The 23369-nt window shown below is 59.0% G+C and overlaps 3 protein-coding genes across 6 annotated transcripts in view; 2 read left to right on the top strand and 1 right to left on the bottom strand.

Annotated features, from left to right (window-relative positions):
* The window catches only part of SUPT6H (SPT6 homolog, histone chaperone and transcription elongation factor), a 29622-nt gene extending 20909 nt beyond the window's left edge, over window positions 1–8713 (bottom strand). The window contains exons 1-5 of one of the 4 annotated variants that reach the window (XM_062012098.1): window positions 6117–6364; window positions 5715–5779; window positions 1418–1559; window positions 769–927; window positions 533–603 (exon numbers count right to left, since the gene is read on the bottom strand). In XM_062012098.1, the coding sequence (XP_061868082.1) occupies window positions 533–603; window positions 769–927; window positions 1418–1526 (339 nt within the window). In that variant the 5' untranslated portion in view covers window positions 1527–1559; window positions 5715–5779; window positions 6117–6364. Of the gene's footprint in view, window positions 1–532; window positions 604–768; window positions 928–1417; window positions 1560–5714; window positions 5780–6116; window positions 6365–8627 lie in introns of those variants that run through there. The other 3 variants (XM_062012099.1, XM_062012102.1, XM_062012101.1) reach the window with 3 other exon arrangements.
* Window positions 6240–8196, top strand: SDF2 (stromal cell derived factor 2). Its single transcript, XM_062012103.1, has 3 exons — window positions 6240–6569; window positions 6659–6855; window positions 7308–8196. The coding sequence occupies exons 1-3, from the start codon at window positions 6311–6313 to the stop codon at window positions 7593–7595; spliced, it is 744 nt and encodes a 247-aa protein (XP_061868087.1). The 5' UTR covers window positions 6240–6310; the 3' UTR covers window positions 7596–8196.
* Window positions 8714–8843: 130 nt separating the features above from the next.
* BLTP2 (bridge-like lipid transfer protein family member 2) lies at window positions 8844–23296 on the top strand. The gene is made up of 39 exons (XM_062012221.1): window positions 8844–8975; window positions 9820–9949; window positions 10205–10251; window positions 10964–11126; window positions 11206–11324; window positions 11651–11711; window positions 11938–12136; window positions 12290–12407; window positions 12768–12892; window positions 12978–13045; window positions 13153–13301; window positions 13540–13658; window positions 13840–14003; window positions 14146–14410; window positions 14531–14736; window positions 14895–15990; window positions 16225–16416; window positions 16510–16712; window positions 16792–16910; window positions 16995–17215; window positions 17324–17514; window positions 17600–17699; window positions 17775–17977; window positions 18266–18560; window positions 18669–18826; window positions 18921–19127; window positions 19219–19318; window positions 19480–19662; window positions 20053–20174; window positions 20254–20409; window positions 20491–20612; window positions 20697–20877; window positions 20956–21042; window positions 21132–21242; window positions 21361–21496; window positions 21723–21847; window positions 22310–22411; window positions 22513–22647; window positions 22813–23296. Exons 1-39 carry the CDS (start codon window positions 8905–8907, stop codon window positions 22993–22995), a joined length of 6732 nt encoding a protein of 2243 aa, XP_061868205.1. The 5' UTR covers window positions 8844–8904; the 3' UTR covers window positions 22996–23296.
* Window positions 23297–23369: the final 73 nt, after the last annotated feature.

Below are 23369 nucleotides of genomic sequence, written 5' to 3'. Positions count from 1 at the left end.
GCAAGCAAAGTGACACACAGTTAATGCACACAATTCCTGGCACAGACACTCCATCAGTGTGGTCTCTGCCAGGCCAGAACTGCACTTCCTTGGCAGTCACCTGAGAGAGAGCAGGATGGAGCCTGGCACAGCATGAGCAGACAGGGGAGAAGAGTCACACCCCCAGGAGCGGTGCTGTACACTCTAGAGAGTGTTAAGGAAGGAGCTTTAGAGCCCTTAATGGCTGACTTGGAGGTTAGCACCATACAGGAGGAAGTTACTGGAAGGTGGGCTCCTCTGAGCTTGTCTTGCAGAGGAGGGAAGGGAAGAGCACAACACTTTAGGAACCAGAAAAAACAAAGTGTTTTGCAAACTTCAGGAAGCCAGTTCCCAGTCGCCTGGGCAAGGAGAGATCGTGCTTTCTTCAAGCACTCAGCTCTTCCTTTCCAAGAGGGCAGGGGCAGATGGGAGGCAGCACTTCCTCCCTCCCAGCAGGAGCCCACCCTCCTTTGTGCTAACCCACCATGAACAGTAGCATGGGAACACAACTCACTCTTTTGACTTTAACGCCCAAATTCTCTTCAATGAGGTCAAAATCATCATCCTCCAGGCGGTCATCAAAAGCTAGGGGAAGAAAGCAAAGACAAGTTACACTCTTTCTTCACTAATCTGGGAATGGACTAAGCAGTGAGGAGGGCATAGCTTGCCCAGCCCATGCAGACACCCAGGGCAGAGCAGGGTGAGAGCATTACGCCATGGCCTGCTACGAACAATCATCATCAAACTTACTGCGCTTTCTCTTTTTATGACCAACATCATCCTCAGAGTCTCCAGAGTCACTGGCTTCTTCCTCTTCTTCCTCCTCTTCATCATCATCATCATTAATGAACCCTTTCAGGTTCCCCTGCTCATCTTGATCATCAAGGTTTTCCTCCTCCTCTTCCTCATCTGAGGTGGTAAGCAGCAAGCGTCAGACATTTACTCACTGGTTATCTGCCGAGACAACCTCTCAGCTCTGTGCAAACAGCACCTTCCTTCACACTGTCCCCACAGAGAGCTTTAACTCAACACTTTTACTGACACAGAACTCTGCCAGCTGCTTGTGCCAGAACCTCACTTCTTTTCCCATGCTCTCTCTGCAGAGGGAACAGGTGGAGTGGTCACATGGGGAGAATTCCACTGCTTGTACTGTTTACTATCAAATTGTGTGACTGCAAGTCCCACAAAGGCTGAAGAAGTGTATTTTCTATTGCCAAATATAAAAAACCACCTAAGCACTTTGAGGAAGAGAAGCACTTAAGCAGTTTTGATTATTCACTACAGATGGCCATGCTATTACAGCACAGTTATTGCTCCATCTGCAGAGTCACAGGATGCAAAACAGAGCAGCGAGGCACAGACAATTCGGCACTAGCTCAGAACAGCCTGGCAGACTCACCATCCTCGTCTTCTTCTACAAATTTCTTGGTTACTCTGGGCACAACCTCACCATCCTGATTGTACTCTTCCTCTGACTCCTCTGCTTCACTTTCTACGAAGTCAGACATGATTGCAGAGCTTCACACACAGCTCCAAAGGCACTGGGGAAACAGGAGACATTGAATCGTAGCACCATTTTGGTTAGAAAATACCTTTAAGCTCCTGGAGGCCAAGCCCTGCCCTCACACTGCCAAACCCACCACTAACCCATGGCCCTCAGCACTTCAGCTTCATGGCTGTGCAACAGCTCCAGGGCTGGGGACTCCCTGGGCAGCCTGGGACAGGGGCTGACAACCCTCTCAGGGAAAATGTTCTTCTTCAGCTCCAATCTAAATCTCCCCCCCAGGGCAACTTGAGGCCACACTAGCCTGCATCTCCACATCACATCAGCTGAGTGAGTAAAACACAAGCACTTCCTCCTACTGGGTTTTGGAGAGAAGACAGCTAAGACAAGAGGGTTTGAAACTATCTATTCAGGCCATGAATTACCCAGTGTTCACCTTGCCTGAACATCCCTGTCACCAGAGATTAGGGCAAGGGATGCCAGCAGCCAAGTGCTGCTAGCTCCTGTCGATGTGCATCTCAGCAAGCAGGACAGGCCCTGTCACAGCAGCGCTCATGACACAGCCGAGCTCCAGGCTGGAACAGCTCACACAGCCAAAGCCCTTCATCCCACCCACACCCTCCCACGCAGCCAGGAAAGCAATCCCACACTGCCATAGTTGCTGCACAGTGTTAGGCACACAGTCCAACTAATTAGCATCTTAATATGATTAATCCTCACTCAGCTAATGAAGCCATGACGACCCTGAAAAGGGCCCTGACTGAGTTGCCATTGAAGGCTGTTAGCAAAGCCCTGTCCAGAGATGAGGAAGTAACAAGAGACTACAGAAACTGAGAGTTTTCTAGTTCCAGAATCTTTTTGCTAATGTTTCCCCCCAACAGGGGGGTTTCCAGAAGCAACATAAATCAAGCTTGGCACAAAGGAAGATGCGTGTCCATAAAGGCATGGCTCAAGTTGTGTCTCCCTCTGAGTCTTCCACTTACTGTGGTTACAAAACTTGCTGTCATCTCTGAAATTTTCAAAGGATTTTTGTTTAGTTCCTTTTTACAAACAACAAAACAACAAAAGCTTACAAAAGTCAGCTCAAAGAAGAAACAAATCAATTCATCAAATGGCTGTGAAGATGAAAACCCCAACCCAGGAAGAAGTACCAGCCCTTGGGAAGGCACACAAAGCAGCTCAGAGGAGGGGCAGATCTAAAGACAAAACCTCCATGTTAAGTTACATCAATGTAACTGCACATATGCAAAGAAAGAAAAGAGAGAAAAAGATGAGAGAATTCCACACACCAGGGAATGATACCTAAACAAATACGCTTCAAAACCTTCCCATAATCAATCCTTTCAGCTGAAGGAAATCAGTCCCATATGGGATAAACTGATCAAGGCTTTGCCACAACACTTCTAGTGTGCAGGACTTCTTGTTCTGCCCTGAGATCGCAGAATTTCAAGGGCTAGAAGGGACCTTGAAAGCTTAATCCAGTGCAACTCCCCTGTCAGAGCAGAACCACCTAGAGTAGGTCACACAGGAACTCGTCCAGGTGGGTTTTGAATGTCTCCAGAAAAGGAGACTCCACAGTCCATCTGGGCAGCCTGTTCCAGTGATCCACACATCTGCTGCACAAACACAACTGCAGAAAAACAGGGACTTATTTGTCAGCTAAAGAAAAAGATTCTCCAAGCTCACTCTTTTAAGCTTGGAGAATCTTTTCAGTCTTAAAATACCTAAAGCTCCAAAGGAATGAGTTGTCCATGTCTCAGCAAAGAAAACCTGGTCTAAAGAGAAATGCAACACCACTGCCAGATTTCAGACATGAGCAGATAACAGCTCATACTCCTTGGCTGCAGATTATGTGGCTGTGGCCAACATCTACCTAGGAAGGTCCAGACAGGCTGAAATCACAGCAGGCCAAGGCTACTGCTCTGCACCCAGACAGGACGTGGCTGCTGCGGTTTGCTGCGTGGGCACAGCGTGATCCCAGTCCTCAAGAGGACACTATATAAGTCACACATCTGTATTTCAGCATCCTTCTCAGAAATAATGCTTCAGAGGGTAGTACAGATGCTACTTAAGCATGTGATCCTGAATGAAATGCCACCAAGGCATTGTGTAACTACATATGGCAAAGGACAGGGATTGTTATGTTTACCAGCTCGTGTGTGAATATTGTGTCAACTTCACAGCTTCTCACCAATTCTTCCACACATATCCATCAGAGTGCATTAACACACACAAAACTGCAGGCTAAGTGGCTTTTCCTAGAGCGTTTCCAAGTCTAATAACTTCATTTCTCTCCTGTCCGTGATCAACACACAAATTCAGTAGAAGAGAAACGCCTTTGTCATAGCACCATGTACCATTTCACCATCCTCTGCCAGTCAAGCGTTTCCCTCACAATTCCAACTTCCTTCCTTGCCACTTGCTCTGCCTTTTCTTGTCAATTAAAGTTCATGTCAAATCAAATTTGTCTGGACACAAGGAACAGCTAAGACTTAGGAAACTCAGGTCATCTAATGAGCCAGCTGAGCAGGTTCCACACAAACCAACCATCCACAAAACCAGGTGCTTTCAGCTCCAGTGAAATCCTCCTCGGGACAGTGGGGATGTCACTTAGCATGGGTAATGGAAGCAAAGGTAGCTATTACCAAGATGTTGAATCAGATATGGACTAAAAGTGCCTCTCCAACCTTCCAGAAAGGCTTTGACTTTGAAGTTAAACAGGACAGGGAGGCCATCAGACTGCAGCCAGTGCAGGTGGAGGTGCAGAGGCAGAGCTCAGACCAACACTGCTGCCCAGTGGCTGTCTCCTGAGCCACTGGGGAAAGCCCTGCTCTAGCAGCACTGCTTCACTGCATGGGCAGGGTTTGAGAGGCTCCACAGTGAGGGGTGCTGGGCCAGCCCAGCTGTACGGTGCTACAGGCCTTTCCTTGGAGCAGCAGAGTAGCATCCCTGCTCCTGTAACACTCCCAGGAGAGGGTTAGAGATTGCTGCAGCATGGGAACAAGCACTGAATTGCATTACAGCACTGGGAAGACAGGGAGACTGTGCCTAGTCCTGCAAACTCAGCAGTACACACTCCTTGGTATGGGCAGAGACTTCTGTAGGGCTGATCTCTGCTGGGGCCTGCCAGCTCTCACACAAAACTTTACCTTGCTGATGCTCTATTTGGCTTTTATAGCTGTTATTCACATTTCACAGGCTGGAATCCAAACCAGACATTACCACCCTCCTCAGTGGTAGGTGTGCAAAGGAACACAGAGGCAAAACGATGGCCAGAGACCAACAACACTGTGAGAGGGAAAGCCCAGGCAGCGCAGCTCAGGAATTTCCCACCCCTCCTTCATTAGTTTTAATGCTCCCCATTGGTCCCACTGCTCCTGATGTTATGAGGTAGCAAAACATCTTGTGACAGGGTGTCACAGTTTAATCGTGTGAAAAATCACTTCCGTCTGTCTATTTTAGACCTGTTGCATCATAATTTCCTGTAAGAAACAGAAAATTGATGCTCCCTCCTCGCTTTCTCTGACCTGCCTGTGACTTCACACACCTGCACTTATCTCCTGTCACCAAGTTTCTCCTCAAAGGTGAGGGAACAAAGCTTCACTTGCCCAGAAACCTGCCTTCTCCAGTGTCATCCTTTTGAGATGAGCTAACCAGAACTTCCAGCAGTAGCCAGGGCACAAACCACCAACAGCACAGTCATGATGCCTTTGGCTTTGTTCTCTGCTCCTTTAAAGTAATTCCAAAATAGCCTTTTTAAGGCTGCAGTGAGGTGTTGAAGTGATGCTTTTAAAAAACCCCAATTGCTGAGACACTAACAGCTCTCTCCTGAATAGCAAAAAGCTGATGGAGAATCAACTGCTCTGGTGTTTGTTACCTTCATTATACCATTGCCATCGCATCTCCTTTACCACAGTAGCACTCAGACATTCAGTATTATCTGGTCTCTGTAACTGCCCACAGTCTGGTTTATCCACCCTAAACAACTTAGGATGAATTTTTGCTTCTCTGCATCACCATGTTCAGAATAAAAAAGCAGTAGAGGTGGCTGAGAAACTCCACAACAACTTCACCCTGCTGTGAGTGCCCATCATTCACCCCCACCTATTTTGCCACCCTTTACTCAGGTTATGAATCCCTACAACGGCCTTCCCAGGCTGCTGCCCCTCAGCTTTTTAGGGAGGACCCTTACCAGAAGCTTGCCAACCCAAACGCAGCCCTCCAGGAACGACACTTGATGACGATCCTCAATGATACCTGAGAAACAAAGGTCAGATTCTCTCCCCATTCCGGGCCAGTGCTCTCCATATCCATCACCTCACATCCACCCCCTTTCCCCACCGCGTCGGCGATACTCCGCAGCCCCTGGCCCACGGGGCAGCCGGGCCGTTCCTTCTCCCCGAGGCGGGTCTCTGAGCCGCCCCGGCTCGGGTCACCCCACCGCGAAACAGCCCCCAGCCGGGGGCTCGGCCCTGGCAAAGGCTCCTGCTCCCTCCGGCCCCGCTCCCCGGCTCCCGGAGGGGTCGCCGCTGCCTTCACCCGCAGCCAGAGCCAGCGGCCCAGCCAAGCACCGAGCCGTCCTTACGCTCCTCACCGAGGCCCAGGCACATCGGAGCCGCCCGGCCCAAGAGGCCTCGAAGCCGCCTCGAGCCTCCCCGAGCCGTCTGACGACAGCACCGTTCCCCCGTCAGGGGCCCCTCGGCGCGGGCGCGGCCGCTGTTGCCCTCACAGACGCCTCTGCCGGCCCCAGCCCGTCCGGCGCGGCCTTACCCGCGGCACCGAGGGAAAATGGAGGCGTCCGCGGCGGCGGCGGCGAGCGGCGGGGGGCGGAGCAGGCGAGCGGCGACCTGCGGGCGGGCACAGGGAGCCGAGCGGCTTCCGCTTCCGCGGGCGGGGATGGGGCCGGGGCCGCTGCTTGTGCCATTGTCGGCGCTGATCACGGCGGTGCTCGCCGGCCCCGGGCCCGTCACCTGCGGCTCCGTGGTGAAGCTGCTCAACGTGCGGCACAACGTCCGTCTGCACTCGCACGACGTGCGCTACGGCTCCGGTAACGGCACGCTCCCTCCCCTCCTTCCCCAGACCACCGCCCGTACCGGCTCCTAAGAAGCGGGGCTAAGCGCGGTGTCCCCTCCGCAGGCAGCGGGCAGCAGTCGGTGACCGGGGTGTCGGCGGCGGATGACGGGAACAGCTACTGGCGGGTGCGGGGCCGCACGGCGACCGTGTGCGAGCGGGGCACGCCGGTGCGCTGCGGGCAGGCCATCCGCCTCACGCACCTGGGCACCGGCCGCAACCTCCACAGCCACCGCTTCGCCTCCCCGCTCTCCGGAAACCAGGTACCCCGGCTCTCCGGCCTCAGCGGCGTCACCGGGGACAACCCGCATCCCGCTTTGCCGCCCGGGCACGGCTGGGGCCCCCGAGGCCCTGCCGGGTTCTTTCTGTCCCTCCAGTCCCAAACAGGTCCCTCATTTCCCCGTTGGCACCTCATTGCTCCCTGGTCGCAACCAGCTCTCCCATGTCCCTACCAGTCCCACCTTGTTCCCCAGTTGAGCCCGGGTCCCTCAAGTCTCCCATGTCCACGCCAGCTCTGCCTTGTTCCCTGGTCCCAACTGCCCCCTCCTTACCCTCTCAACCAGACCCTCCAGCCCCAGTCCCAACCAAGTCCCATCTTGTTCCTCAGGCCCAACCCCTTCCTCTGCCCCCCTCCTCACTCTCCGGGCCTATCTCAGCACCTGAACGTCTCCCATCTTTCACCTCACCCCCCAAACGAGCTCTTTTTGCCCCTCAGGAGGTGAGCGCTTTCGGGGAGGCCGGTGAGGGTGACTACCTGGATGACTGGACGGTGGTGTGCAGCGGGACGTACTGGGTGCGGGACAGCGAGGTGCGCTTCCAGCACACCTCCACCGACGTCTTCCTCTCGGTGACGGGCGAGCAGTACGGGCGGCCCATCCACGGGCAGAAGGAGGTGCATGGCATGGCGGCCTCTAGCCAGAATAACTACTGGAAGGTGATGGAAGGGATCTTCATGCAGCCCAGCGAGGTCTTCAAAGCGGAGCAGTACCACGCTGAGTTGTGATGGACAGACTACCACTGAGCCTCTGGGTGTTGCCCTGAAGTGTTTGGGGCCACTTGACCCAAGGGACAGCCCTTGTTCCCACGTGTGTCTGACATGTGTCAGGACATAGAGCCACAAATCCGACACGAAGCAAACCCCAGTGTCCTGAATTCAATGTGGAGCTGATCCTGGTGTCCCAAATCTGACACAAAGCAGATCCCAGACCTGACCCAAAGCAGAGCCCAACATCCAAATGTGAAGCAGGTCTCCATATCCTAAATCCAGCCTAAAGCAGATCCTAACATCCAGACCTGACCCCAAGCAGAGCCCAATGGTCGAGATCCAGCACAAAGCGGGTCCACACATCCCAAATCCAGCACAAAGCAGGTCACCTCCAAAATCCAGCACAAAGCTGAACCCAATGTCCAGACCTGACCCAAAGCTGAGCCCAGTGTCTGGGCCTGATCCTGAGCAGGTTCTCAGACTCCTCAACCCTTCCATTGTAGCTCCCTCCTCCAGCTGAGGAACTCCCAAAGGGCTGCAGTATTCCGGTACCCCCTTTGTGCTGTACCCCCATGCTGTTCTCAGTGCGTGTCTGGGACCATAAAAAACCTGAATCCTCTCCTGTTGTGTGGTTGTTTGTGGGGTGGGGGCTGAAGATGACCAACGGGGCTGGGGAGGAGCGGACATGGCACACACACACCCGTACACACCCCATCCCTGCTCCCAAATCCCAGGGCTGTGGCTCATAGAATCACAGACTGATTGTGGATGGAAGGGCCCTGCAGAGCTCCTCCAGCCCAAGCCTGTGCTACAGCAGGTTCCCCTCGCTCAGGGGGCACAGGAACGTGTCCAGGTGGGTTTGGGAACCTCCTGAGGAGCCTCCACACCCTCCCTGGGCAGCCTGGGCCAGGGCTCCGTCCCCTCAGCACCAAAGGAGCTTCTCCTCCTGTTCCAGTGGAACTATTTGTGTTCCAGTTTCTGTCCATTTCCCCTTGTCCTGTCACTGGACACCACAGAAACAAAGTGTCCCCTCATCCCCCTGACACCCACCCTTCGAGTACTTATCCGTGCCGCCGAGATCCCCCCGCAGCCTTCTCCAGGCTGAGCGCGGCCCGCTCCCGCAGCCTCTCCCGCGGCCCCGGCCGCCGCTGCGCCCGCCTCCCCGCGGCGGCGGATCCCGCCCGTTCCGGCCGTGTGCGGGAAGGCCGCGCTGTCCCCGCCCCGGCCCCGCCTCTCCCCGCCGCTCCGGCCTCTCGGGCTGGCGGCCCCGCGGGCGCCGGCGCTTTGGGAGCGGGGGGCCCGCAGCGCGCGGGGTGCGGGGGTCGCCATGCCGCTGCCCCTGCCCGCCCTGCTCGCCGCCGTCGCCGTCGTCTTGCTGCTCTCCGGGCTGCTGGCGCGGTCAGGGCCTGGCGGGGCGAGTTTGGGGGCGTGGGAGGGGGTGTGGACCACCGGGGTTCCGGGTGGGGGGTGAGCACGGTGCTGGCCCGGGAGTGTCGGGGGGGTTTTGGGGAGGTGACAGGGGGAGGGGAGTGCTCGGAAGGGTAAATGGAGGGAGCACTGTGCTGGCGGTGGGGTGTCGGGGAGTTTTGGGGGAATGACAGGGCTGGGGGGGGTCTCTGAAGGGTCAAGGGGAGTCCACGGTGCTGGTAATGGGGTGTCGGGGGTTTTGGGGGGGGCATTGGAGTTTTGGGGGGTGTGACAGGGTAGTGTTAGGGGTGGAGGGAGGCCACGGGAGTCATGGGGGAGACACAGGTCTGTGTGGGGGCTGGCGGAGGTGTGGGGCACCCCCGCAGGAGGGGTTAAGGGGGACAAAGAGAACGTGGGGGGATGTCAGGAGTTTGGGATAGCTCCCAAAGCTGGGAGGGGATGGGAATCTGGGGGGGTTTATGGTGGTCCTATTACTGGAGGGATAGTGTGCGGGACATGGGGGGCGGGGGTCCACAGGGCTGGGGGAGAGGGTGTTGGGGTGTGGGGAGCCTGCAGGGATTTGGGGGGTCTTGGGACTGCAGGGACAGTGTGCAGGACATGGAGGGGGTCCACAGGGAGAGAGGACATTGGGGGCTTACAGGGGAGCCTGCAGGGGTGGGCATGCGGTGTCAGGGAGTGTGGGTGTGAAAGAAGGCTCTCAGGGCTGGAGGGGTGACCCTGCAGGGTGTCTGCCCCAGTGAGGGAGCTTGGAGGAGGGCAAAGAGAGTCCCAGGCCAGCGGGGAGGCTGACCCTGACCTTCCCCTGTTCCTGCAGGTGGCTGGCCTGTCGCCTGGCTGTCACCTGGTGCAGGCAGAAGCTTCATGCAGAGCTGAAAATCGGCTCCTTTGGCTTCTTCTGGCCCCAGAACATCAGCCTTTGGTTCCAGCAGGAGCAGCAGACCGTGGTGAGTACCTGGGTGAGGGACAGTTCCTGGCACATGAGGGCAGGCAGAGTAGCTGTGGTGGCTTCCAGGCTGCCAACAAATCCCTGCAGCCAAGCTCCTGTAGCAAAGCCCCATAGTTAGTGCCAGGCCTCTTCCTGCCATGGCCAAACCTGGGCTTTGGTGCCAGGCATTGGGAGCATGGTGAGAACGTCGAGGTGAGCATCATAAGGCAGAGATGAGCTGTTTCTTCTCTGACCTACCTGTGCATCCTTGCAGGAGATCGACAACGTCTGGATCTCCAGTAAACTGAGACGGGAGCTGCCGTATGTACCCCTGGCACAACACCCTTGCTACTGTTCTGGGTCTTTCTCATCCCTGACCCCACTGACTGTAGTTCTGATGCATTTACACCATTCTGCAGTCCCCATTTCCCCGTGGTCTGCTCTGGGCTAGAGTCAGTCATATAATCCCAAGTAGCCCTGCACTGGCCACTCTTCAGCAGTTCCCTGTCCCTCTTGAGTGGGAGAGCCCAGAACTGGACATAGGACTCCAGATGAGGCCTCACCAGGGCAGAGGAGATGGGGAGCAGAACCTCCCTCAACCTGCTGCCCACACTCTTCTCAATATACCCCAGGATGCCATTGGCTTCTTACCCACGAGGGCACGTTGCTGCTCGTGTTTAGTTTGTTACCAACCAGCCCTCCCAGGTCCCTCTCCCAGAGCTGCTCTCCAGCAGATCACCCACAGCCTGTGCTGGTGCAGAGGGTTGTTCCTCCCCAGGTGCAGGACTCTGCCCTTGCCCTTGTTGAACCTCAGGAGGTTCCTCTCTGCCCAACTCTCAAGCTGTCATGATCTCTTTAAAAAAAACTTCACTGTTCTTTGAGGTGTCTGTGTCCTGTGGGTGCTCTTGTGCTTGTCCTGCACATCCCCGGGCTGGGAGGCATCCCTGGCGCTGGGGCTGGTCATCCCTGGCACTGGGGCTGGCTGTGCCAGCTGTGGGCTGTGGTGGAAGTTGCTGGTGCTGTTCTTCCCCAGGCGTTACTTCGAGCTGTGTTTTGGTGAGGTGCGAATCCGCACGGATCTGCAGAAGGGGTCAGGCCTCCAGCCATCCGTCCCAGAGGCTCCCAGAGAAGCTGATGGAAACAAAAGCAGAGCAGACTTGACTCTGAAACCCTCCCTGCTGAGGCTCCTTAGCCAGGTGAGGCACTGGCTGGGTGAGAGGCTGTTGTGGGCTGCGTTGCTGGCGGATGTCCCTCACAGGAGCACCTTCCCTCCAGCTCTTTTCCATCCACATGGACTCCATCAACATCATGGTTCTGCACGTGGCCACCTCAGAGTCTCTCTGGCACATCCAAGCCAGCAAGACACGTTTCCTCCTGAATGGTGATGGGAAGAGGTAACACTGTGCTTGTGGCTCCTTCTGCTTCCCCAGCCAGCTCCCAGGGGCAGGGAGGCTCCTCCAACCCCAACCAGTCTCTGACCTCTCTCCATCCCACTCAGCAGCATTTCATGTCACCTGTGATGTGGCACATTAACCTTCTTCAGAGCTGGCCTAGTCCCTTTTGCTGTGCAGCAGGAGTTGCTGCACTGGGTTAGGGTGTGCTCTGCTTTTGGGAGGACATGGAGCAGGGACTTGAGGTCCCTGTGTCAAACAGAAACAGAGGGCAGGGCCTTGGATTGGATGCAGTAAGGTCCACATCATGTGTCCTCTGCTCTCCCCAGCCTGACCTGCGAGGTGAGCCTGACAAAGGTCAACAGCAAAATCCTCCGGAGCAGCCAGCTGGTGAGTGCTGGGGAAGGGAGAAACCCAGCACTTTGAGCATGGGCACTGGTTCTCTGGGACACCCTGAGGACCTGTTCCCAGCATGTCTCTGAGGCTGGGTGATGCTGCAAGGTTCTGGGCTCCTTGCTGTGCCTGGTGCTTCCCTGCAGCATGCACCGGTGGGGAGCTGGGTGAGGAGCTGGATGACTCCCTGTGCTCTCCTTGCCCATGTCCTTCCTCTGTGCAGGATGACAACTGCCTGGCTGAGCTGGCCCTGGCTCTCTCGCTGTCTCTGGAGCTCAGCAGCAAGAGGCAGCTGGTGGGTGTCAGGCTGTGTGTCCGGACTCTGCAGGCAGAGCTGCACGAAGGGCTGTTCTGCAGCCCCCTGCTGCACCGCATCGCTGCCGGGGCCCTGCACAGCAGCGCTGGGGAACAGCCCAGCACAGGTCAGGGATGGGCACAGGGATGAGCTGTGGGCAGGGCAGGGGCTGGCAACCTCCACACCTGCAGTGGAGCCAGAAGGTTTTGGTTGTGCTATCACTGCAGGGTGTGGGGCTTTGGGCAAGAGCTTTCCTGTGACTCTGTGTGTCCCTCTCCAGGCTCTGGGGAGCCTCTGAAGTCCCTGCTGAGCAGGGAAACTCTGCAGCTCATCCCCAGGAGGGTGGAGGTGAAGCTGGAGAACACCAGCATGGTGCTGTCAATGAACAGCCAGAAGAGGTGAGGAGGCAGGCCGAGGGGGAGGCTGTCCTTGCCCTAGTTAACACGAGGGACACTGACCTGGGAGCAACTGTGCCGTTCTCTGTGCATCCCCTACTCTGCCAGACTGCAGAGAGCAAACCCTAGAGCCCCTGTCACAGGGGGAAGGACTGAGCTTGGCCTGAGGCTGGGCTCTTGAGGAAGGAGGAAGGCATGTGAGCTGGTTCTTGAGAAGGACAGCTTGATAGGATGAGAGCTCTGGGCTGGCCTGCACCTGGACACTGTCTGATGTCTTTGCCAGCGTGCTGGTCAGCTGGGGATGAGAGACAGGGAGATGGAGGGTGCAGTTCCCTCCTGGTAGTGACTCCCTGCTTCTTACAGACACCTCACCTGGAGCCTGAAGCTTCTGCAGTTTCTATATCAGCGTGAAGAGGAGCAGATCCCCCTGCGCAACTTCACGACCACCTCAGACCTGGACCAAATGAGTGTAGACCTCCAGCTGGAGGGTAAGCAGCCAGAAGGGCACTCATGGGCCAGAGCTGCCATCAGTGCCCTCTGCCACCCCTCACTTCTGCTGCTCTCTCTCCCCAGATGGCCTTCTCCTGTCCCAGAGCCGCCAGCGCATCGTGTGCCTCAGCTCCCTGAAGACCAGCGTGCAGGTGAGTGAGCACTGAGCGCACTCCTGGCCCTCAGGGGTGGCTGCTTTGGCTCGTGGCATGAGGATTGGGGGTTTTTTTTTGGCTACCTGACCCTCTCCCTGCTCTAGGTCACAGCCATTGACCTCTCAGCTGCTGTGCTGCTCAACACCTGCATCATCCACTACCGTCACCAAGAGTTCTCACACTGGCTGGGCCTGTTGGCACAGGAATACAGGTGCCGGGCGGTGCCTGTCCCCAGCCAAGGGCACAATGGAAGGTAAACTTGACCTCAGTGCAGCTGCTGCTATCACAGCTTGTTTCCTCTTGCCTGCCATGCTCTGGCAGGGTGCCTGGGCACCCAGCACCTTCTCTGTCCTGTTCACAACTGGTGAGACCAGAGACTGGCAGGGAGGGTGGCAGGCACTCGGGGAAGGCATCCCTCTGAGCCTGCTCCCTGCCAGGCTCCCTGGCACACAGCACCCTGGTAACAGCCCATCCCTACTTGTCCCACGCAGGACCTATCCCCAAATCATAGCACCCATCATCCTGTGTGCCTCGCTGTCCAACGTCAACGTGTCAGTGCAGCTGGGGGACACACCACCCTTTGCCTTGGGTGTCAACTCCATCTCTGCAGGTACAGGCTGGCAGCTGCCCCAGGGTGGCTGCTGGGCTCCTCCTGGGGCTCAATGGCTCTGCCAGAGAGGTGCCAGAATGGGGAGGACAGTGCCACCTGTGTGCTTACCCATGTTTGTGGATCTCTGCTTGGTTGTGTCTGGATTGCCTCTGAGCCCTCACCCTTTCCTCTGTGCCTGCAGACTACCAGCACCTGCGGCCTCAGAGCGTGCACCAGAGGGCAGTGCTGGCTGTGGACCACCTCTGCTGGCGTGTGGGCAACGACTCACACATCCAGCGTGCCTCACACCCCCCCAACATGCACGTGTGGGGAGAAGCCCTCATCCTCGACTCCTTCAACCTGCAGGTGAGGGGAGAGCCCCAGGGGCAAGGGGTGGCTCTGGGGGGTGGGAGATGTGTGTTTGAAGCTCCATGTGGGTTGCATGGGGACACAGGGTGGCATGGGGACATCCTGCAGAGTGAGAGGGATGGTGATGTTTGTCTTGCAGGGCAGCTACAACCAGCCCCTGGGCATGTCCAGTGCCCAGTCGGACACGCTCTTCCTGGACTGCACCATCCGGGGGTTGCAAGTGGAGTCGTCAGACACCTGCACTGAGTGCCTGGCCAGGGTCCTGCCGCTGTTTTGCCGACAGCCCAGTGGACCTGAGCTTGCCAAGCAGCAGCCCTCTGCTTCAATTGAGCCCTGGGGGCTACTCTGGAAGGTGGATCTGAAAGTGGAGGACGTGAATCTTTTTGCACTCTCAGCCCTGGTGGGTAAGTAGCATCCAGGCTGATCCCAGATGGCTGTTCTGGAACAGCTCCATGGTCAGAGTAGCCTGGCACGTTGTGATGAGCCTCCTCAGTGCCTCCAGCACTGACAAACCCTCTCTGCAGGTGCCCTGGAGCTGCGGCTGGACACACTGACCATCCTGGGCAGTGCCGAGAGCTGCACGGTCAGCGTCCAGGGCATGGTGCTGGCTTTAGTGAGGAACATCACGGAGAAGATGCAGCCATGCTGCAAAGCTCCTGCCATCCCCAACCCAGTGGCCAACCTCTCCATGCTCTCTGTCACCTACCACAGCAGCATCCGCTCCCTGGAGGTTGGTGTGTGGGTGTCGAGTCTCTTTATCCTGTGCTGGCAGGATGGGGACGGATGGGGCGGGGGGGGATTGATTGTCACTGGAAGGTGCTGGAGAGGAGAATGGGGATGTGCTGGACCCGGCAGTGACTCGGTGCCTGTTTGCTCTCTCTGATGTAGGTGCAGTGTGGTGAGGGGCTGGCAGTGCTGTGGAGCCCACCTGACCACATGCACTTGTACCACCACATCCTGGCCACCCTGCAGTGCCACCAAGCCTTGCGAGGTGCCCTGGGGCACAGGACACCTCCCTCCCCATCCCCAGAGAGCCCAACGCCCCACCTGGCCACCCTTAACGAGACACCAGGACCCCTCCAGCCGGATGGGACCCCCCCTAAAAGACTCCTGTCCCTGTCACTGGAGCTGAGCTCTGCCAAGCTCACAGCCTTTGTCTCCGAGGCCAACTACATCAGCCTGGCTGCTGAACGAACCTCCATGAGCTGGCACGGCGGTGCCCTGCACGGCTACTGCCCCGAGCTGGCCGCCGGCTTCGACGGACACAGCATCTTCAGCTTCAAGGAGGTGGAGGTGAAGCTGCTGCCGGAGCTGGAGGAGGTGATCCTGCACCGCTGCGCCTTCCCCACCCTGCTCACCCTCCGCAACCGCGGCTGGGCCTTCTCCTTCGCCAGCGTCACCATCGAGTTCCCCTACCAGTACGACTTCTCCCGCACGCTGGACGCTGCCGTGGGCGTGCAGAAGTGGCTGAAAGGCCTCCACGGGCTGGGACGTTCCTCCAGCACCTCGCTGCCCCCCGACCTCCTCCTCAAAGTCACCCACTTCTCCTGGGTCTTCCTGGACGACGTCTTTGAGGTGAAGTTACGAGACAACTACGAGCTGATGAAGGACGAGAGCAAGGAGAGCGCCAAGCGGCTGCAGCTGCTGGACGCCAGGGTGGCCGCGCTGCGCAAGCAACACGGCGAGCTGCTGCCCGCCCGCAAGATCGAGGAGCTCTATGCCTCGCTGGAGAAGAAGAACATCGAGATCTACATCCAGCGCTCGCGGCGCCTCTACGCCAACACGCCCATGAGGAGAGCACTCCTCACCTGGACCTTGGCCCACCTGGAGCTGGTGGCCATGGCCGACGAGTCCTTCCACGGCACGGAGCGAGTGCTGGAGCAGATGAGGGACGTGGATGGTGTCAGCCCGTTCCCCGCCGAGGGTCTGGAGATGGTCACCCAGTGGTGCCGCATGATGAAGGGCAGGGTTGGCAGCTTCTTCGGTGAGTTGCTTGGCGTGAGGGTGCCCGGGGAGGACATCACGGTGGCTGCGTGGCCTGGGCCCTGCTGGCACCGTGTGGTGCGTAGCCAAGCAGGGACAATGGCTTTTGGAGGTTCAGGGGTGTGGGAAGCGGGCAGAGGTGGGTCAGGATGGTGGCTCCAGCCATGGCACGGAGTGAGGGAGTGGGGCAGCGTGGCTTTGCTGCCCCATGGCTCAGGCTGCCTCTGCCCTGCAGTGCGGATCCGTGACTACCCTCGCTACCTCTTTGAGATCCGGAACTGGCAGCTCTCGGGGCGGCTGATCGGGGCCGAGCAGTGTGGGCAGCCCTGCTCCCGGCGCCGCCAGCTCCTGAAGCTGGGGCTGCCCTGGGGGGACGCCACGGTGGAGAGGAACATGCAACCCTTGAAGTTCTACCACGACTTCCACTGTAAGAGCTGGAGGGGCAGAAGGGCTCTGTGCTACAGTAGGGCTGGGGCTGGTTGAGAGATGCAAAGGGCTGAGACGAGCTCTGCGTCCCCAGCTGAGATCTCCCAGTACACCATCGTGTGGGGGCCCTGCTGGGACCCAGCCTGGACCCTGATTGGGCAGTGTGTGGATCTCCTCACCAAGCCCTCAGAGGACCCCAGCGCCCCGTTGCCTTGGTGGGACAAGAGCCGCCTTCTCTTCCATGGGGACTGGCACATGGACATCGAACAGGCCAACCTGCACCAGCTGGCTACTGAGGTGGGTGCTGCAGGGCAAGGCACAGAGCGTGGCCAGGGGGTCAGCTCACACCTGCCTCTCCCCACGCTTGGCTTTGCAGGACCCCTACAACACCACAGAGAACATGCACTGGGAGTGGAACCACCTCTCCTTCCACTGGAAGCCTGGGCAGTTCGTCTTCAAGGGCAACCTGGACATCAACGTCCGGACAGCCTCCAAGTGAGTGTGGGCTCCAGGAGCTGGGGAGCTGCCAGTGGCACCGGTGGGGGGTAACTGGGAACTGGTGTCTCTTTCCCCCTTCAGGTACGACGACTGCTGCTTCCTGCACCTGCCTGACCTGTGCATGACGCTGGACCTGCAGTGGCTGTGCCACGGGAACCCCCACGACCATCACGGCGTGGTGCTGCGCTCGCCCGAGTTCCTGCCCGAGGTGCCGGCGGGGCAGCAGCACGACTCCTACCGCGCCTTCCGCTCCGAGAACCTCAACCTGTCCATCCGCATGGACCTGACGCGGCCCGGCGAGGGTGGGTCTCAGCACCCCCAGGGTCCCTGGGGGCTGAGGGATGGGGTCTGGGGTGGGTGCTGCCCTGTCCCTATGCCACGGTGCCAGCTGATGGTGGGTGTGTTTTCAGGGCACTCCCAGCCCCGGATCCTGCTCTACAGCAGCACTCTGCGCTGGATGCAAAACTTTTGGGCCACCTGGACCAGCGTGGCACGTCCCATCTGCCGTGGGAAGCTCTTCAACAACATGAAACCCAGCAAGAAGAAGTTGGGGCAGCATTACAAACAGTTATCTTACACTGCACTCTTCCCCCAGCTGCAGGCAGGTCCTGGGAGTGGGGGGCTGCTGTTCCCTCCCCTCTCTGCCTGCGCTGGGCTCTCAGCCCCTGCTCTCTGCTCCCTCGCAGGTGCATTACTGGGCCTCCTTTGCCCAGCAGCGGGGCATTCAGGTGGAGTGCTGCCAGGGGCACATTTTCACTCGTGGCACTCAGCGCCTCATCCCACAAGGTGAGGGGGAATCCCCGCTGGCAGCGTGGCCAGGCCAGGCAGGGCCCCTGCTGACCCCTGTCCCCATCCCCACAGCCGGCACGGTGATGAGACGCCTCATCTCGGAATGGAGCATCACACAGATGGTGAGTGACCTCAGCCAGGTCACTGTGCACCTCATGGCCTCCACTTGTGACGAGAATGCCGACCACCGGCTCGACACCTTGGTGAAGAAAACCCACCTGCTGAGCCTGTCCTCCCTCACCTACCAGCGGCACAGCAACCGCACGGCTGAGGAGGTACCAGGGCCTGGCAGCCTGGGCTGGCCTGGAGGCATCCCCCTGGGGCAAGGGGATGTAAAGGGGCTTTGGGTGCAGTGGGGGAGGGATTTGGCTGGGGAGGAGGTAGGCCCTCAGGGCCTCTGATCTCCTGAGCACCCAACCAAAGTGCTGCCTTCTTCCAGTCGCAGCACCCCTGGGGCAGGTTCCTGCCGAGGGCTCTGGTCCCCATGCTCAGGGGGACCGACAGGGCTCCCAGCCCCTGTGTGTGGCTTTGCCATGCTGAGCCTCTGCCTCTTTTGTGCCCAGGAGCTGCCCCTGCGGGATGGGGACGACGGTTTCCACACGCACCAACTGCACTTGGTGGACCTGCGGGCGTCCTGGACCACCACCAACCGCGACATCGCCTTCGGCCTCTACGACGGCTACAAGAAAGCGGCTGTGCTCAAGCGCAACCTGTCCACCGAGGCCCTCAAAGGGCTGAAGATCGACACACAGCTGCAAACCAAGAAGCTGAAGCGGGGCCCTCTGTCCTCTCACTCTGTCCCTGCCAGAGTGACCGCTCCCATCACCAGCGGCCGGCCCGAGAGAGCCTCCTCGGGGGGTGAGCAAGGGGAACCCCCCAGTCAGTCAGCAATGCGCACGTGCGTTCACCCCGTGCCACTCAGCCAGCCCCACCACAACCTCACACTGACCCTTTCTCCTTCCCCAGGGGCTTACATGCTGCAGAAGCTCATTGAGGAGACGGAGAAGTTTGTGGTCTTCACGGAGGAGGAGTCAGGGGCAAGCGAGCAGCTGTGCGGCATCGCCGCCTGCCAGACCGACGACATCTACAACCGCAACTGCCTCATCGAGCTGGTCAACTGCCAGGTCCCTGCCCTCAGCCAGACCCCCACGCTCCCTGCTCCCCTACAGCCATGCTGCCCCAGGGCTTGTCTGACCCTCAGGGTCTGTCCCCTCGCAGATGGTGCTGCGCGGTGCCGAGACAGAGGGCTGCGTGATTGTGTCGGCCGCCAAGGCCCAGCTGCTGCAGTGCCAGCACCACCCTGCCTGGTACGGGGACACACTGAAGCAGAAGACATCCTGGACCTGCTTGCTGGATGGCATGCAGTACTTTGCCACAACAGAGAGTGGCCCCACCGAGAGGGAGCACGGGCAGCTCTGGCTGGAGGTGAGCTGCGTGGGGGGCAAACAGTACTGTCAGTGCCCTGGCCAAGGCAGGGGGAGCAGAGACAGCCAGAGGTGCCTCCTTGCCTTCCCAGGTGAAAAATATTGAGGAGCATCGCCAACGGAGCCTGGACTCGGTGCAGGAGCTGATGGAGAGTGGGCAGGCCGTGGGGGGCATGGTCAGCACCACCACAGGTACTGCCCTGGAGCTGGCTCCATGCCAGCCCCAGTCCCACTCAGCTGGTGATGCTGAAGGCACCTGGCCTGTCCCCAGACAGCTCCAGGAGCTGCCTGATGCTCATGGGGTCTCCAGCATGCTGAATGCTCTGACCTATGGTCCCTCTTCGTGTCCCCAGACTGGAACCAGCCCTCGGAAGCCCAGCAGACCCAGCAGGTGCAGAGGATCATCTCTCGCTGCAGCTGCCGCATGTATTACATCAGCTACAGCCATGACATCGACCCCGAGCTGGCCACACAGATAAAGCCCCCTGAGACTCCTGCCAACCAGGAGAAGGAAGATCTGCTGAAGAAGCAGGAGGGTGGGTACATCCAGGCAGTGTGTAGTGGGCTGGTAAAGCTCTGGGCTGACCCACAGGTCCCTGCTGAGCTCTGAGGGATGCAGACAGGAGGGGTTCCCAGCCACGTGACAATGTGCCAGATCAGAGAATCACAGGATGGTGGGGGTTGGAAAGGACCTCTGGAGATCATCCAGTCTACCCCCTGCTAAAGCTAGATCAGGTCACACAGGAATGTGTCCAGGTGGGTTTGGAAACCTCCAGAGAAGGAGACTCCCCAACCTCCAGATGATGCTGGACATGTGCTGGAGACAGTGGCTCATTCCCCATCCCTCTCCATCTCTGCCTGGCCCCCACATGCATCCCATTTCTGGCCATGCTGAGGCCTCACTTGCCCTTTGCGTGTCCGGGCAGGGGCTGTGGATACGTTCACATTGATCCACCACGACTTGGAGATCTCCACCAACCCTGCACAGTACGCCATGATCCTCGACATTGTCAACAACCTCCTGCTGCACGTGGAGCCCAAACGCAAGGTACCCACGAGGCTTCAGGGCCCCTGTGTCGCTCGCTGCGCCCGAGGCAGTCCTGACCTTCCCCTCACCCTGTGTCCAGGAGCACAGCGAGAAGAAGCAGCGGGTACGCTTCCAGCTGGAGATCTCCAGCAACCCCGAGGAGCAGCGCAGCAGCATCCTGCACCTGCAAGAGGCTGTGAGACAGCACGTCGCCCAGATAAGGCAGCTGGAGAAGCAGATGTACTCCAACGTGAAGGTGAGTCCACATCCAGGCAGGGCCTGGCTCCCTGCGTCTCTGCTGCAGGGCAGAGGGTACTGAGGGTTGTCTGTCCTTCAGTCCTTGCAGGATGACAGCAAAAACGAGAGTCTGCTCGACCTCAACCACAGGCTGCAGCAGCAGCTGAGCCAGGAGAAAGCTGACCTGCAGCTGGAGAGCGAGGAGCTGAACATACTCATCAGGTAGGAACCATCTCTGGCCTCCTTAGCATTGTGTCCCCCTTATTGCAGGGCTCCCACAGCCCAGCACTCCCCTCTCTGCTGCAGGTGCTTCAAGGACTTCCAGCTGCAGCGAACCAACAAGATGGAGCTGCGCAAGCAGCCGGAGGACGTGAGCGTGGCGCGGCGCACCGAGTTCTACTTCGCCCAGGCCCGCTGGCGCCTGACCGAGGAGGACGGGCAGCTGGGCATAGCTGAGCTGGAGCTCCAGCGCTTCCTCTACAGCAAGGTACCCAGGTGGTGGCCTGTGCCACTCCCAGCCCCCGAGCCAGGGGGCTGTGCAGGGCTGATGGGTTTGTGTGTGCAGGTCAACAAGTCCGATGACACGGCCGAGCATCTGCTGGAGCTGGGCTGGGTCACGATGAACAACCTCCTGCCCAACGCCGTGTACAAGGCAAGTGGTGGCTCAGGGGAGCAGCCCTGCACCCTGGGCACCCATGGGTGGCCTGTCCTGGCCTCTCAGCCCAGTCCCTCTCCCTGCAGGTGGTGCTGCGGCCCCAGAGCTCCTGCCAGTCCGGACGGCAGTTTGCACTCAGGATTTTCAGCAAGGTCCGGCCACCCGTGGGAGGCATCTCCATCAAGGAACACTTTGAGGTGCCAGGGATGGATGGGGAGGTGGCAGGGTCCCTATGGGACCTGGACAGGAGGTGGCTGGGTTCCTGTGGGGCACAGGCAGCACGTGCCTGGCTCTGATGTGCCTCTCTCCCCCCAGGTGAATGTGGTGCCTCTCACCATCCAGCTCACTCAGCAGTTCTTCCACAGAATGATGGGTTTCTTCTTCCCTGGACGTAATGTGGAGGAGGAGGAGGTGGGGGATGAGGAAGACAAGTCCAAGCTGGTGACAACAGGTGAGAGGCTTGTGGTCACCCTCCTCCCAGGCAGCCATGCAATGTCCTTGAGCAGCTCTGGTTGCGTGGCAGGATCTGCGTGGGGGCAGCTACAGGCGGCCACACGTTGAGGAACAGGGGTGGGTGGGCAGGGATCTGGGAGGCAGAGCAGGGAAGATGGGAGGGGTCTGGGTCAGGGCTGACCCCCAGCCCCACGCGAGCCCCCACCTCCCACCCTCTGTCCCAGGGATCCCCGTGGTGAAGCCGCGGCAGCTGATCGTGGCCGATGACTCGCTGGGCACAGGGAAGGGGGTGGCTCAGGGACTGAACCGGACGTCGGGGGTCAGGAGATCGTTCCGAAAAGCACCCGAGGTACCTGCTGCTGCCTTCAGAGAGGGATGTGATGATCTTCAAATCCTGCCTGGACACGTTCCTGTGCACCCTGATTGAGGGGAAGCTGCTTTAGCAGGGGGGTGGGCTGATTGAGCTCTGCAGGGCCCTTCCCTTCGCCCACCACTCTGGGATTCTAGCAGGGAGAGCCCTGTTGTGGGGCCAGTCTGTTTTTCCCTGGTTGCAGGGCTGGGCAGCAGTGTCCTCCCCCACTTGCATGTCTGTTTTCTCCTGCTCCTTCCCACCATTCCTTTACAGCCAAGCACCTGCACTCTTGGTGTGATCTCTGCAGCATCTCATTTTCCTAACACTATGCCAGAGCTGCTCTCACCTCTCCCTGCTAAAGCAAAGCCCTGGCCTAGTGCCCAGCCGTCCCTTCCCCACTGGTTCCTGGCTCTGTCCTCTCTCCTTCCCTTCTGCTCATGGCTCCTGCTCTGTCCCCAGCATCCTGTAGATGACATCGACAAGATGAAGGAGCGTGCAGCCATGAACCACTCCTTCATCTACATCAAGATCCCGCAGGTGCCGCTCTGTGTGAGCTACAAGGTATGAGGGTCCTGGGATGGGGGTGCTGGGGAGGGGGCACAGCCCCTCCTGCCATGAGTGGCCCGGGCCATCTTCCCGTGCCCCACACCCCTGTCCCCCAGGGTGAGAAGAACAGCATGGACTGGGGTGACCTGAACCTGGTGCTGCCGTGCCTGGAGTACCACAACAACACGTGGACGTGGCTGGACTTTGCCATGGCGGTGAAGAGGGACAGCCGCAAAGCCTTGGTGGCACAGGTACGTGGGACCCCAACCCCCAGGGCCTCCTTCCCGCTGCCAGGGAGCTGCTCTGCCCAGGAGAGGTGGTAACCTCACCCTCCCGAGTGGGAAGTGCTGTCTCAGCAGCTCCAAAGGGCCTGTGGAGTGGCCGGGGGGTGCTGAGCCCCCTCAATCCTGGGGCAGGTGATCAAAGAGAAGCTGCGGCTGAAGCCGGCGGCGGGCGCGGAGGCGCGGGGGAAGCTGGAAAGCAAAGGCGAAGGGCCCGTGCAGCAGCAGGAGGAGGACGAGAAGGCTCGGCTGCTCATCGGGCTGAGCGTGGGCGACAAGAACCCCACCAAGAAATCCATCTTCGGCAGGCGCAAATGAGGCAGCACCCGGCGGGCCGGGAAGGGAGCGGGGTGCCCCGTGCTCTGGAGGGGCACCCCCATGGCAGGGGGGGCCACGCTGCTCGGTGTGGCGATGCCCTGAGGGGCAGGGGTGCGGCAGCACGGGGATGTGGGGCCACTTTGTGCAGCCCCCTGTGCCAAGGGCTCCCCGTGAGCATCCCCCCTCCCTGCTGTGCGGGTGCTGGGCCCAGCCTCTGGGCCTGGTGAAGCAGCAGGATCGCTCCAGGCTGGGAGAAAGGGGAACGGGAGAGAGTTTAAATAAAAGAGTTTTTAATTTGGAACATTCTGGACTGTGGCTCGTTTCCTGCCTCCCCCTTCCCAGCACCGAGCCGGGCTCAGCACTATCCCCCCTCC

This window comes from Colius striatus, chromosome 20 (assembly GCF_028858725.1).
Source record: "Colius striatus isolate bColStr4 chromosome 20, bColStr4.1.hap1, whole genome shotgun sequence".
Classification (NCBI taxonomy): Eukaryota; Metazoa; Chordata; class Aves; order Coliiformes; family Coliidae; genus Colius; species Colius striatus.
This window is presented reverse-complemented; position numbering and strand designations above follow the sequence as displayed.

Excerpts from the sequence above, each read along its gene's own strand:
- SDF2 (XM_062012103.1), top strand. The coding sequence starts at position 6,311 with ATGGAGGCGTCCGCGGCGGCGGCGGCGAGCGGCGGGGGGCGGAGCAGG. Across the intron at positions 6,570-6,658 it reads CGACGTGCGCTACGGCTCCG|GCAGCGGGCAGCAGTCGGTG; the intron begins GTAACGGCACGC and ends TCCCCTCCGCAG. Across the intron at positions 6,856-7,307 it reads CCCCGCTCTCCGGAAACCAG|GAGGTGAGCGCTTTCGGGGA; the intron begins GTACCCCGGCTC and ends TTTGCCCCTCAG.
- BLTP2 (XM_062012221.1), top strand. The coding sequence starts at position 8,905 with ATGCCGCTGCCCCTGCCCGCCCTGCTCGCCGCCGTCGCCGTCGTCTTG. Across the intron at positions 19,663-20,052 it reads TCTGCTGAAGAAGCAGGAGG|GGGCTGTGGATACGTTCACA; the intron begins GTGGGTACATCC and ends GTGTCCGGGCAG. Across the intron at positions 22,648-22,812 it reads GCAAAGCCTTGGTGGCACAG|GTGATCAAAGAGAAGCTGCG; the intron begins GTACGTGGGACC and ends ATCCTGGGGCAG.